The sequence below is a fragment of the Alligator sinensis genome, unplaced genomic scaffold (genome assembly GCF_000455745.1).
Source record: "Alligator sinensis unplaced genomic scaffold, ASM45574v1 scaffold583_1, whole genome shotgun sequence".
Taxonomy (NCBI): domain Eukaryota; kingdom Metazoa; phylum Chordata; order Crocodylia; family Alligatoridae; genus Alligator; species Alligator sinensis.
The window spans coordinates 978,476-993,747 of record NW_005841983.1 but is presented as its reverse complement, the minus strand read 5'-3'; the positions used below and the strand labels follow the sequence as shown (position 1 = coordinate 993,747).

Below are 15,272 nucleotides of genomic sequence, written 5' to 3'. Positions count from 1 at the left end.
CTTATGCAGGGGGTCGGACTCGATGATCTATTGAGGTCCCTTCCAACCCTAACATCTATGAATCTATGAATCTACTAGCAGGCGCCCCAAACAATGTTATAACTGAATGTTGTGCAACTTTAAACGAGTATGTTCTCTAATAGATCAGCGACGTAATAATGAAACAACGTTAACCAGGTTGACGTTAAGTGAGGAGTGCACCAAGGTGCGCACCAGTTCAAGGCCCAACGACTCAATACTGAGGCAAAACAGTGGCAGCGGCTGAGGGACGAGATCAACCTGGGGCTGCGAATCCCACTCCCCCATGCAACAACATGCCCCTATTGCCGAAGAACGTGTAGGCACTCTGATATTATGGTAATAGAGACCAGATAAATACTCCAAATCTAAATATTAATCTGGGCTGGGATTGTGACTGCCCATTAGTTTGAAAGCCCTTGCAATATGCTGGGTACTAGGCCAACGTAAATAATAAATATCTCATAAAATAATTAAAGAAATGCAGTGGGACCACTGATAAGCATATCATTATGTGGTAATTAGGTATACCTGCTCAAGTTCATAGGCTTTGGCTTTATCCTCATCCCGGTCTGCATTCTTCCGATAAGCCATTCCCAGGCCCCACACAGCCAGAATACTGTAGATGTTGTCCCGGACCCAAGCATCTTTGTGATCAATGCTGGCTGAAAGCAGTCCTGTAACTGGATTCTAATGAAAGAACAAACAAATCCACAGGTATCATCATTTTAAAGTCAATTTACTGAACTGCAGTAGCTCTTTCCATATCAAATGGTAACGCAAACAGCACAAAGACACACCAGACCTCACGTTTCCAGTTTTATTCTACTCTGTGACCATTCAAAAGTTTATAGTGGGTTTGAATTGAGATCTAAGAGTACCATTACTACAGTGAAAGGAGAATCTATTTCAACAGTTAACAGCTGAGCAGTTCTCAGCCTACCCAGAAGGATAAGATGGACGTGCAAAATAGTCAGTTCTATCTAGCAATAGGTTGTTTGAAATAAAACTAATTATATGGCATGGCAGCATGCTCACATACAGAACAGGCAAGTAAGTGATCTGGTATCCATGCTTAAACGTGTAGCTTCCTTGTCACGTGATCTTGAGAAGTCAATTAACTGCTGTTTCCACTCCCAGAAAAGTATGAAAAGTAATATTTACCTAATATACCTCACACAGGGTTTGTGATCTCTACATCCATTAATGTAAGTAAAACCTTTCCAGTCCTCCCTTGGAAAGTGCAGAGAAGAAAATTATTCAGATTAATTATGACCATTATCTATGCTGCCTGGAGAGCACAGCTTTCAAGCAGTTTTGAGCAACCTCTTTTGCTCTACCAAAACATCTATTACCTTTCTAATTTTTCATTTCACTATGAACTTCCTTCAGTTTGTCACCACGACTTTTAAAGTTCCGAAAGCTGCTCAAAGGGTGATCAGTGAAGATGTAGGTGGTAACTTAGGGAATGTTTACAGGCTTAATATGCGTTACCATTGTTGGATCCAATAGCACTGCAAGGCCTAAACTAGGGCCTTTTAGATGTACAGTATACATCTATTGAAAAAATGGTCCCCACCCAAAGGGTTTACACTGCAAATCATAGAGGTTTCCAGAGTGAGCAAACCCTCTGGTGCTTCACATACTTCCATTCATTTTATGGAGTAAGGCGGTCACCCAAACACCCAACAAGGATTGCCTGCTGAAGGCATTCCTAAGCAAGACAAGCAAGAGCAGAGGAGAAATTGCAAAACAAAACACTGAAGACGAAACCTTAAGTCCAATTTAATTTGAATAGGAAGAGCAGCAATTCTTAAAGGCAGATGTAATACTTCTCACTTACTTAGGCAGGGAGGAACTGCTCTGTAGCTGTAATTCTAGCACTGCAGAGATTGCCCAGCTGCCTAAGGACAGCTTTTATCCCCCCCCTGCCCAGAGGCTTCATTCTCAGCCTGGTGCCAATGTGCAATGGAAAATGCTTCCTGCCACTATGAAGGATATTTCTGGGGGGGAAAAAAAGTTATCCTTATAAAACTCCAGGAGACCCTTCAACTTCCAGGGTCTGAGCTGTTTTCAGTTTTTGAAAGATTGCACAAACAAAAAAACCAAAACAATAACCAGCAGCAGACCCAGCTTTTCTAATTTGCTGTATCAGGGATCAGTAACCAAGAGTTCACAGGCTGGGTCAGGACCCACCAAGTCATTTCGTTCGGCCCACAAACATCAGCAGCAATTCAATGGTAGGGATAAGAGGCAGTGGCAGCCCACCTTAAACCAATCTGTGTTCTTTCAGTCTGCCATTCTCAAAAGGTTTCTGAACCCTACTCTATAACCGGAACCACAGGGACTAAACAGAGGCACTTCCAACGTAGGACAAAAGCTGATCCCAAGTGCTTTGGATCAGACCAAGTCAAGAGGCTTTGGAACAGAGGGAATTAAAGTTACTCTGTCTGTGTTGTAAGATTCTTATTATTCAAACAGTCCAATCTTACCAGGTGCTAAGTGTCTCTGATGACAGGTAGGTTGAATTTCTGCAGCTATCAATAGGACTTAAAGATGCTCCACGTCTCAAGAGTATCATGTCACAATGCCATTATTAACTTTAGTTTAGATTGGTAAGCCCTGATCCTGTAAATCCATCTGCATGGGCCCCAGGTCAACAAACTACAGTCTGTGTGGGCTGGATCCATCAATCAAGCGGTTCCATTTGACCCAGGAAGCTGGGATACCAGCAGCATTCTGGCAGCAACCAGCTCACACGACACCGTGCTGGCAACTGGGCACCAGGATGAAGGGACAGCAGTACAAATTTGTAATCTGTATTACAAATGCTGGCTTGCTTTGGAGAGAGCTGTATTTTTTCAGCCTGTCCAAAAAGGTTATCAACCCTTGGCACTGGCAGGTCTGCATGTAAAAAGGAACCCTGTTGAAGTCAACAGACTCCACAAAGCCATGAAACTCTGCAGCAGCGATCCGACTGCCAGACAAGTCATAATTTGATATGTGGTTCTACACACGATATCTCTTTCTATTTACAAATTTTCCAGCTACTCTGATCTCAGCTGCACTAATAGGAAAGTGAAGTAACTAACCACTGACTTCACTGGAACTACTACACACTTAGATCAATATAACTGAGTTCAGCATCCAATCTAAAGTATATTTTAGCTTTCATTAGTCTAGTTGATCAGATAAATGAAGGCTAAATTAAGTTAGATCACCATCAGGGTCTGTTTGGTTGGCTGGTTTGTGAGGAACTGAATGCAATCCAGTGCGCCTATAACATGAACTGGAAAAAAGGGAAAAGAAAAATGGCCAAAAGTAGTTTCCATTTCAGCCACCTATCCTTTTCTCATCTAGTACTCCTGGTTTACTTTTTTTCAAAAGGAAAAGTTAAAATTTGCCTACCAAATAGATATTGGAAAAATGACAAAACAGCTGAGGCACTGTTCCTCTCTACATCGGGCTAGGTGAACACTTCCATTTAAATCTATGACTGTAAAGGAAAATGCAATATTTACAGTTTGTGGGGAAATAAGGGCAAGATGTTTTACAACACCTCTGTGCAGTCAAGCATAGGCACTGCATTGATAATCTTTTCCCACCTATTACGTGATCATTGTCAAGGGACTCTGTTTTTTCTAAAAAACTTCTTTATGAAAATGAGAGCGTTTACTCATACATTTCATAAAACCATGCAATCTGTCCTTGGAAAAATACTGATCAGTTCCAATGTGTATTATTATTATTAACCAATAACAACAGGATAGCTCTCAAAGTATACCTTTCATTATTATATCATAAAGGGCATCCCCCCCAGCAAAGTGGTATAATTTCCCAAGACCTCATTTTGAAACTCAGGGAAGTAAATGTGACCTTGCCCAAGGTCACAAAGCAAACTAGTGGCAGAGCCAGAAACAGAAATCAGTTCTCCTAAGTTCTACTCCAGTGCTTTTTTCATAAGGCTCCATGGATTTCTTACACCAATTATATCACTTTTCATTATTTGTATTGGTTTTAACTAATACCCAGTCATATTCACTCAGAAATGTATATGGTATTAGCTTTCTGCTGGCAATGACACAACTCATAGAGACTTCAGCAAAAGCAGATTTGGGCCTTACCACCCTCCTAGGCAGCCTTGTAGGTCATGTCCAGAGAAGTATGGATATGAGGTATGTGGCACTGCAGACCCGTCTGTGGCGTCACATGCCACATGTACAGGCATTCCTCACACTGCTACCTGGCAGTGCGGGGAGAGGTGTTTGACCCCAGGAGATCCCAGGGTCAAAAGAAACCCACACTGAGAAAAAGTGGGGCAGCACACATGGCGGCAGCGTGCACCACGCAAGAGCAGAGCCTGGACAGTTGGAGCCACATGCTTGGCTGTCAGCCAGGCATCCTGCCAAGGCCACCTTACCTTCAGGGAGGCCCCCAGGTATGGCTGCTGGGGCCAGCTTCCCCTACCCCACCTGGGGTAACGTGCTGTGCACGCCACAGTGTGCATGGCACAGGCATTGCAGCAGCAGCACCTTGTGCCGCTGCTACTTTTCCCCGGGGAAACAAACATCATCTGGAAGCACCCTTATAGTTCTTAGCAAATAAGTATATTTGGAACCTGACTCATGGAAAAATATTCTTGGGTCCATCTTTATATGCTACACTATTTCAATTGAAGCATGCCATATCAAAGGACACCACAACTTTTACACCCAGTGACTGCATGCTGGATGAAGCAGAGAAGCACAGCAAATAGAGAGCACTATGGTATGTGCTTATGCAGATCTGTGAGCCAAAACATATCTAGTGGGTCACATTTTTGCCTACCACCCTTGACACCATCACTCTTTCAGTATATCAAGCAAAACTGTAAGACAAGGGGCCAACATCTTGTGCAAGTTAAACAAGGATAAATCTGACACCACTCCACTGAAGTTGATGCAGTAATTCTAGATCTACTTCAGCATAACTGAAATCAGAATCTGGCCTATGAATCTGGTATGAAGTGGGTGATAACAGGCACAAACTAAACAGAGTGTTTCTTAGCAACACTGAAACCAGCTCTGTTGTGGATTCAGTCCTGTCAGATGAATGTTATTCAAAAGCCACATATGCTAGAAGTTGCTGCAGTGCATCTATGCTAGGGAAGTTTCAGAAGCTCCGTCAGTGATGCAGGATCACATTTCTGGCAGCAATTCAAGCCATTCAACATTACAGTAAACACAGTGTTAAAATAGCTTTAAGAGCTCACTGTGCTTTCATGCATCTGTGATCTATTTTATAAGATCATCTCCTGAGCATGCTTACACTTTTGAAAGAACAATTTTGATGATTGCTTTTGATGTTCACACAAGAAGAGTACAGTATTTGTTATACACTTGAGGGACAGGATATTTTTCAGTGGTTTTAATACATACATCCAAAAATTCATCCTCTATGTTATGGAGAAAATGCAGCACTATATATATTTACCTGTGGCAGCATCCCAGCACCTCTCTCACCAGCCTTTTCTTGAAGAGCAAACATGTTGCTTACTTGGGGTAACACACCACTTCATGCAACACTTCATAGCATAATTTACTCTACATAAGTTCTTACAACGACAGACTGTACAAGCCCAGTGCTGCCTAAGCCAACAACTGTACTTCACTAGATACCAGTGAGGCTCAACCAGGGGGCCATGGCAAGGGAAACAGCCACATGACCTCGATTCATGGTGAGGGAGTCACCCCAGATGCCAGGAAATCTCCCACCTGGGAGACCCTGACATTTTGAGATCTGCTGCTGAGGGCTTAGGGGCTAGGCCGCAATTTGCCAGGAACCTCCCCACGGGCCTGTCTGCCCTGGGTGACCCCATCAGGTGCACAAGACTGGTAGCTCTGAGACGCATGGGCACAAGAGCAACCACAGCGAGGTCTGGGTCCAGGGAGAGGAGCCGCCCAGTGAGTGCTTCTGGGGAAGCCCATGTGGGCAGCCAGCTAGGGAGCTCAGGCAGGGAAATGCACCCAGAAGCTAACACGGTTTTCTCTGACATTTGGCATTTTCATTAAAGGAAAAAAATTAACCTTAAACATTTTCCACTGAAAAGCATAGGACAGACAGTTTGGCAGACAAGGTTCTTTGGGTAGACGTGATATCTTTTATTACACCAACTTAGTCTAATAAGTTGGTCTTATTAGTGATTACAGAAAAAATATGATATCTTTTATTACACCAATTAAACACAGTATTGTATTAGCTGGTTTAATAAAATATCACATCTAACCACAGAACCTTGTCAACCAATAGGTGGTTTGATTTTCAGCTGTCAAATGCAAGACCTTCCCCTCTCCCCTCCCCCACCCTTTTTGGTGGGAGGGGGTGCCAAAAAACAGGAACCTTTTTAATCAAATTTTTTTTCTATGAAGAATTCAAGTAACTTTGAAGTGGCCTGTGCCCTCAGCCCCTTTCCCTCCCGCTAGCTGCAGTGAAAGCCCACAGCGTGACCAAGGGATCCCAAAAGGGGTCAGCTTTGAAAATCAAACTGTCTATTGGTTGTTGCCATTTTGGTCTAATGCGGCCCGCCAGGCCATTCTATCCGGCCCGCGGGGCCCCGAAAATTTTCTAAAAATTAATATTAATCTGCCCTGGGCTGCCTGTCATGCAGCCCTCGATGGCTTGCCAAAACTCAGTAAGTGGCCCTCTGCCCAAAATAACTGTCTGCCCTTGGTCTAGGGGCACAGGCAGACATGGTTGTGTGGGTAGATGTGACCTCTTTTATTAGGCCAACAAATAAAAGTCCGTGTTGAGTTGGTCTAATAAAAGAGAGCACATCTTTTCCATGATCTCTTGTATTAGACCCACGAATACAAGACTGCGTTGAGTTGGACCAATACAAGAGATCACATCACCTTTTCTGTGACCCTGGCGGGAAGGGGCGCGCGGAGCGGTGGAGCCCGGAGCCCCCGACTCCCGCACCAACAGGGCTGGCAGGGACCCAGGCAGGGGCTCACCTAGTGCCACCCCCTGCTCCAAGCAGCACCAGCCCCTTCCCCATCCCCGGCCGTGCGCAGACAGAGCAGGCGCGCTCACCTGGTGGCACAGGATGGTGTCCCCTCGCAGCCCCCGCGCGCACCTGCGCCGCCCGCAGCCGGCCCCCAGCCAGGGATGCAAGCAGGGCCCGGCCAGCACGGTAGAAAAGGGGACGCGCCAAGGCACCCGCAAAAAAAAAAGAAAAAAAAAAGAAAGAAAAGAGCGGTAGCAGACTGGGAAAAACCCTCCTGACTATTAGGAGCGCGGGGTTTTTTTGTTTTGTTTTTTGTTTCAAAGTCTCTTGAAAGATGTCCCTGCTGTATGGAGCTGCTAGGACCCGTTGCAGCCGGCGCTCGCGCTGCCCGGGCGCCTCCCCGGGCTCGACTCGGCGCGGGCGGGGGAGAGGTCTGTGGGTGCAGAGGTGGGGTTGTGCGGCGGTACTTGCTGATCGCTCTATGTAGCCAGGTAGGTAGGTCTGGTGATCTAGAGAGGTCTGGAGGGAGATAGATCTCTATTTACAGATGTGTCATCTATCCACTGATCTGTCTTTGTACATCTCTCTCTCTACACGTCTGTCTCTAGGCCTATCTGCAGATCTGTATACAGACCTGTCACCGGTATATACAGATTTATCTATCTACAAATCCGCCTGTATTTCTCTCTCCCCATACAAATCTATCTACAGATCTGTGTGCGACTCTAACTCTTCATACATCTCTATCGACAGATCTACACAGATCTAGCTGCAGATCCATCATATGTATATACAGATTTAGCTCTACATGATCTGTAGATCAGTCTATAGCAGTGGTTCCCGAACTCTGGCAGATTGCACACCACCAGTTTAAAATGATACAACCTTAAGTACCACCAGAAAATTTTTGTCATAGAAAGTAATTATAATAAATCTGTTAATGCGTACCACTGACAGGTTGTCTGCGTACCAGTGGTGATACCCGTACCACAGATTGGGAACCACTGATCCATGGGTGACTCGTGCCTCCTGAGTCTGGGGGGCACCAGCAGCTGACCGCTGACTGGGGGAGGAAGGAGGTCCCTCAGAGGCTGATTGCCAACCCTGGAAGTGCCAGTGGCAAAACTGGAAGTGCTGCCGGCACTTCTCTCAGCGCCCCCACTCCCCAGCTGGCAAGGGTCAATCTCAGGGGGACATATGCTCCTCCCGTGGCCTTCAACGTGTCGCCAATGCCCTGATCTATAGCTATCTGTCCATGCACAAATCTATCTGTCACAACCCAAGGGTGTGATTTTTGTTTGTGTGCGCTTTGGCACTGCTAAATTATTTTCCTGCTGTTTGTAGCTTTCTTTGCAGGGTGCATTTCTTCGTTGCAGCACAGAAATGCACGTTGCAAGGAGTTCCCGCCATTTGTATTTAAATTTGTGCCCCACTATTGGTCAGTTCTAAATTATTCCTACGTGGCGGCTAGCGATTGGCTTGCTAGCCGTATAAGAGGCTTGAGTGGTTTCCGCCCAAGTTGGAGGACTCCATGAACATCAGGAGGAGGAGACTTCATGTTTCGTGAAGATCTCTAAGTGCTGCGGAGCCTATTGGACCCAGCGTGAATATCAAGAAGGCAACAGGGGTCTGATCAGCCTCTCGCCTCTCCCTGTCGCTGAACGATCCCTCGACGTACCCTTCCCTGCGCGCAGGTTCCACGGAGCCTCGAAAACTTCGTGTGAGTGAATCCAGAGCTCTGTCCGAGTCCTTAAACTAGGGCTTAAGCGAAGTATTCCTGGAAGTTTTCCAGCCTGCACTGCGATCATGTACGGTGTAAGTAAACAATCTTAAACAACCATTAAGCGTCCGTGCCTAATTCTAGCGTGCCGCCTGCCTTCCCCGACCCGGCATGTCTGGGCTGCTGGCCACAGCCCGCCGCGTGAAAAAAGGGCCTCGGACTGCTCCCAGCCCGCACACTATCTACAGATCTATCATCCATCTATATACAGATCTGTCTCTTGTCTACAGATCTAGGTATCTATCTATACATATAGTTCTCGACAGATATATCCATATATAGACCTATCTATCCACAGATCTATATACAGATTTGTATATATCATCTGTATATACAGATTTATCTATCTACAAATCAATCTATATCTCTCCATATACAAATCTATCTACAGATCTATGTACACATCTCTCTACAGATCTCGCTATATACAGATTACCCCGCTACAGTTCTATCTACGGCTCTACCTATATACAGATCTATCATCTATATATCAGATTTATCTACAGATTGATCTATATTGCTCCGTATACAAATCTATCTACAGATCTACATACAAATCTAACTCTACAGATCTATCTATATAGATTTCTCTCTCCACAATTCTCTAGCTGTATACAGATCTATCATCTATTCCTATACAAATCTCTCTCCACAGCTCTATATCTATCTACAGCTCTATGTATATACAGATCTATCTATACAGAGATCTACCTATCATCTATTCCTATACAGATCTCTCTAAAGGGGAAATTGCAGTGAGTTATATTGAAAGGGGAGTCATGAGGATGGAGAAGTTACCACTGATATTACTCCAGGTATCTGTCTTGAAATTCATCCTGTTTACTACTGTCCCTGGTGACCTTGGTACGTATAGGGCGTATCTACATGCGTGCTTTACTGCTGAGTTGACTAATTAGCTCCACAGTAAAATATCACCATCTACATGTGCGCTGGAATTAGGGTGCAGTAAACTAATTTACTCTGTTGTGTGTAGCATAGAGCTGTAGGGGACAAGTACTATCCTATAGTAGAGTTAACACATGCAATTAAACACATGTGTAGACAGTGACCGCAGGGTGCAATTTCAACCCAGCCAGCCATGGGGAGAAAGCCTGCAGGGCAGGAGCCTGACTTTCATGCCCCAGTCAGCCCCTCTGCTGCCACCTGTGGGGAGACTGCATCTTGTGGGTGGCAATGCGGGTGGATGAGCGAGCCTCTGTGCTCCTGCTGCACAGGTGTATGGGGCCCCAGGGCTCCTCACTCGCTGTGCCAGGGGCTGTGCGTATGGAGCCAGGGATTCAGGCCAGTCCTCTCCTGCGCATGGCCCTGGAGTTCTTATAGCATGCTAAGGGGGGTGGGGCTCAAAAAGAAAAAGGTTGAGAACCCTTGCATTAGATGATCCTGAAGAGTGGAGCAATAGAAGCAGGAGGATATTAAATGGTACAAACTGCAAAGTCATGCCTAAGGGACTAATATGGATAACTTTTGATAGAATTTGAGGGCTCATAAATGTGTGGCAACAGAGGAGAAGAAGGATCTGGGTCTATTGGTTGAGTATAAAATGACCATGAGCCATCAGTGTGATGTTGCTGTGAGAAAAGCTAATTCCTAGAAAAGATCAGTTAAAGTAATTTTAGCCAGAAACTCTGTACAAGGCATTGATGAAAACATTTACAATTTTGGGTACAGTCCTGATTATGTGTGCTCAAATTCTCCCAGTAATGAAGAAATGGATAACTTTTTTTTAATAAGAGGTTATTAAAAGAGCTTGGCTTTTTTAACTTTGCAAAATGCAGGTTAATAGGGCATGTGGTTACTCTATGTATACGTGGAATACAAGTGCATTCCAGGGAAAGAGAACAGCTATCTACGGTAAAGGATAATGCTGCTACACAGCCTAATAGGAATAAATTGGTCAAGAATACTTTTAGAGAGAAATTAGGGAAAAAAAATTTAAGTATCAGAAAAGAGAAATTCTGGAACAACCCAGCCAGTGTAGTAGAGGCAAGGAACCTAAATTGTTTCATGACAGAACCTGAGAAGCTTCTGGAGTTGGAAATTAAACCTTGTGATACCAGACTTCGATTCACTGGTATCCCTAAGAGAGGGTTCAAAGGAGATGCAATTGCTGCATGTAGTTCTTTGCATGTGGGACTGGCGTTGAATGATGGTTTTCTGAGCTTGCTGATAATGCAGAGCAGAACCCAGAGGTGGAGCGTGGAGCTTGATGCGAATTACAGATGCAATTTTCTGGTAACATGGAAGGTTGAGCATTGGGGGTCTTTGAAGCAATTTTGATGACTTTTTGCAGACATGCTCTAGTCTTTAGACTGTAGGATGTTCTTTGGCTTGTGTGCACAAGTGAGGAAGGCTGGACCAGGTAGTTGTGATGATCCTTTCTGTTCATCCCTCTCTTTGGAGCTGTCAGTATGCTTACAACACTTGTCAGACAATATTTATGCTGCATTTAATTAATCCTGTAGTTCACACTTTTTGATAGTTATCTGCATTCTTAAACTGGTTTCTGGTTCCTTTTTGTTTGTTTTATTTTATTTTAAATTTTCCTCTGAAGCATCTAGGATTAGATTAGCCACAGCTAGAGATGGTAGGTTGGTTGGGCTGCACTGTTGCTCTGATTGGCACTGAGAAACCTCTCAGGTGCCCAGCTAATACACTTAAGAGTTAGGAATTAGTTTTCTCTCATGTAAGATTAGTAGGGACTGATGTTGGTTTTTTGCCTGCCTTGGTGGTGTGGAGTATATTCCACCACTTTGGATCACCTGGACATATTTCACCTAACAAATTCAGACCAATGCCTTGGCAGGGCCCTCTCCAGCTCTCTTTCTAGGGTGCATTGTAACCTTTGAGGCTTCAGGTCTCTTGTACTAAAAGGTTTCCTCTGGTTATAAGATCTTGGAAGGTGTTTTATAGCTTCTGTTGTGGGTGGGTAAGAAGGCTGGAATAAATGTTCTTGTGGACTCTCCTGGACTTAATAGCTGTTAAATGGTTGTCTGTGATTTAGGGGAACTGTACTCAGTGATACAAATGATCCTTTTCTCATATACAGGGCTCGTGTATTACTATATAATAAAGTTTAGTGAGAGTGTAAATGCCTGCAGGAGTGGCATCCAGGGATGTGGCCATTTAAGGGAAAATTTAATTTCAAATTTACCTTTAGTAAATATCGGCACTTACAGAGTCCAAGACTAATACTGTAATGTTTCCGTGACATGTTTATTAAAATATATTCCAATGAACTTTTTAAAGCAATAAACTTTTCCCTAGTGTTTGTGAATTAGGTCATGCTCTTACAAGCACCTGTGCTTACACAGAGCTCTGCTGAAGTCAGCCTGGCACTGGGGGGCAGTTTGCAAGATTAGGACCTTAAATATTGAAGCAGAAGGTAAACATGCAAGAACAGTTCACAGTGAATTTCCCAATCAGAAACAAAAGTGAAGGTGAAAAATCTACTTCCACTGTCTCTAAGCTGAAATATGCAAAAGTAAACACAAATTGTCAAAATTATATGAGATTTTAGAAATCCTCTTTGATTTCATTCTATACCATGCTATTCACAAAGAGAAGGGTATTTACTTGAAGACAGGCTGTTGTTCAACCTGAAAAACAAGCTAAGCATGATATAATGGCACAGAAACCAGAAATTTTGAGATTATTGCTATTTCTTCCTTCAACTTTTATTTTTAGGTGACTAATGAAGAAGATAGATATAGCGAATCTGTTCACAAGTGAAACTGTTGTTCTTGTAATTAGTAACTGCATGTGTAACGGGACAATATAAATGTGCAGTTTTGATTGGATTCACCATTTCATTACTCTACTCTCATTTTAACAGGCATTTTTAACAGGTGTAGGTCTATTAAACCAGTGGTTTTACCTAGTATCGCCCAACACTGCATCAATGTTAATGTGCTCAGTGCATGGAGGAAAAAGGGAAAATAACTCCAAGGGGAACTACCATTTCAAATAAGGGCATCTGAACTACACATGCACACGTGGAGCTGTGAAATCTTACAGTTTCTTCCCCTCCACATAGTGCCCTTGCTAAAACAAAAAGCAACTGTCAGTGTGGGTGGCTGTTTAAGCACACAAGGGAACTTGCAAAATGTTTGAAGGCACAACATCCACATCACTGAGGGATTAGTCTGTGGAATCTTAATAATACTGATAAGGCTTCATTTTATCATATTTTCTGACATGCTTATCATATGGACTGTGTGACTGACAGCAATTGCAGAAAAGAGAGGAAAATTCAGATCAGTAAATTCAACCTTTGTTCCATGAGAGCATTGCCATAGACAGTCCAGGATGGGAAACAGAGAATAGCCAGAACCCTGAGGTAGAAATTTAGGTACCTGTTCAGGGGATCATGTGGGACACAGAGTCCAGCTCATTCCTGGGTATTGGAACGAACTCTGTAGTGCAGTGGTTCTCAACCTTTTGACTCAAGGCACCCCTCATTAGACTCAAGGCATACCTCTTGATTCAAGAGGTTGGCAGAATATGCCAACTCGTAGCTATCACTTGCTTTTTGAGCAAGGGAAAAGAGTAACTCTTCTGTTGCAAAGAACTCAGAAAGACCACAACAGGTCAGAATGGTTTCTTATTTGTATGGAGTAACTGGTTGGACTAACTGAAACCTGGTGGGGCCCTACTCATGATTGGGCAGTAGGCATTGAGGGTTACAGGTTGTACAGATGGGATAGAGTGGGGAGAAAGGTGGGGGGCGTTGCTCTCCATGTTAAGGAATGGTATACATCCTCTATAATCAAGATGAGATCAGAGGAAGGCCAAACCGAGGTACTGTGGGTCAGGATACAAGGGGATTGGGGGAAAGGGACTTGGTAGTGGGGGTCTACTATAGACTATAGTCACAAAATGCTTAGATGCAGGAGTCGAGGTAGATGTCATCTACCTAGACTTCAAGAAGGTCTTCGATATAGTATCTCATTCTGTTCTCATAAATAAACTGACAGGCTGTGATGTTGATCATTACATAGGTGAGTGGCAAATTGGGTTAGGGGGTCGCACCCCTTGATGTAGCAAAGACTTGGTCCATTGCTACCCCATGCAAGGCAGCCCCATGTAGAAATGCCCTAACTAGCTCTTGAAGTAGCAAAGCTAGTTACCCTGGCTAGAGCATTCTACTTCAGACAGCTCTACAGCTTTCAGTTCTGGATGTAGCACATACAGAAACCCATGGCATGTCTCACCACAGCACTCCTTGGAGCTGTAATGGAGCAGTATTGCGATTTTTAGAGGGAGCAGATCTGATGAATGGGATGGTGCCAATCGGTCCCATTGTTTTCTAAACCTAATGATGACGTCTTGCATAGGTGTTTTTGAACTAGGTGTGACACTGTGGTAGCTTAATACAGCCTGACCATCCAAGTACTTACAGGGTTTTGGAACTTTGTGCTGAACTCAATGCTGCTGTGTCTACCTGGCAGGCAAGACCCATGTGACAGTGTCTTCACATGCTGTGTGCACATAAATGTCACTAGTAACTGTCATATACTTAACATAATGGAATGTTTTCACTGCAGACTCAGCTCCTGCTATGTTCCATGCTATCACACATGAACAGTATCCAGTACCACAGCTAGATTATTTTAAAAACTAGTTTAGCTATCCCTGCATTATATGCCAGGCTGCTGTTCAGTTATGCTTTGAGACGTAAGCTGGAAGGAGCATGGCATACTACTGCCCCTATTAGTTTTACATAACAAAAGAAGGGAGTTCCCTTTATTAACAACCAGACACTTTCTCTGATAAGGTCCCAGCTTGGTAGGTTCAAGTACAGATCTGATGGCTTTGTTCCTACTGACCTACTACATTTATGTACAACAGCTGCTAAATGTTAACGTGTAACAGAACTGACCCATCTGAATGTTTTCGTATATTGATAAAATTATAAGGTTAAACGTGTAGTTGCAGAGTTTGTGCTCTGCTGTTTCTCAGTTCTTAATCCAGCACTATATTGGCTCAGTTGCAAGCATCTATATATTTTAAAGCACGCATCATAAGAATACCAGGACAGGACAATTAATAGCATTTTAGGAATTCCTGACTCAGGCATATGAATTCCTGACTCAAGGGGCATATTCAGCATTAGGCAAGGAGACCTGTCTTTTCATTTTTGAGCAATATAATATATCATGCAGCTGCAGTGGTACAATATAGATGCTAAATAATTTTGTGGCAGTCATCCATTTATTACTACAGAACTAACAACTCGCTTGCTTGTTTTCCACTGCAGGCCTTCTCTCCTGCTCAGGCAACTGCTGAGTTGCAGTATCTTCAGCTAGATTTTCAAGCGGTTACCTTTCCCCTACTTTGTGCTGTGGCAGCAGAGGCAAATATTTTTACCTCCACCATAGCCACCTGACTTTTTTTTCCAAGAGAAAAAGTAGTTTAGGACAAAACAAGTAGGGTTATTTCTGGGCATTATAACGCTAACCTGAATAAAAA

At 43.7% G+C, this 15,272-nt stretch overlaps 1 protein-coding gene across 1 annotated transcript in view; it reads right to left on the bottom strand.

Annotated features, from left to right (window-relative positions):
- The window catches only part of PHKA2 (phosphorylase kinase regulatory subunit alpha 2), a 74,563-nt gene extending 60,460 nt beyond the window's left edge, over positions 1 to 14,103 (bottom strand). Inside the window, exons 1-3 of the mRNA XM_025201101.1 lie at positions 14,015 to 14,103; positions 7,090 to 7,132; positions 550 to 708 (exon numbers count right to left, since the gene is read on the bottom strand). Coding sequence (XP_025056886.1) covers positions 550 to 708; positions 7,090 to 7,132; positions 14,015 to 14,103 — 291 coding nt within the window. The remainder of the gene's footprint in view (positions 1 to 549; positions 709 to 7,089; positions 7,133 to 14,014) is intronic.
- Positions 14,104 to 15,272: the final 1,169 nt, after the last annotated feature.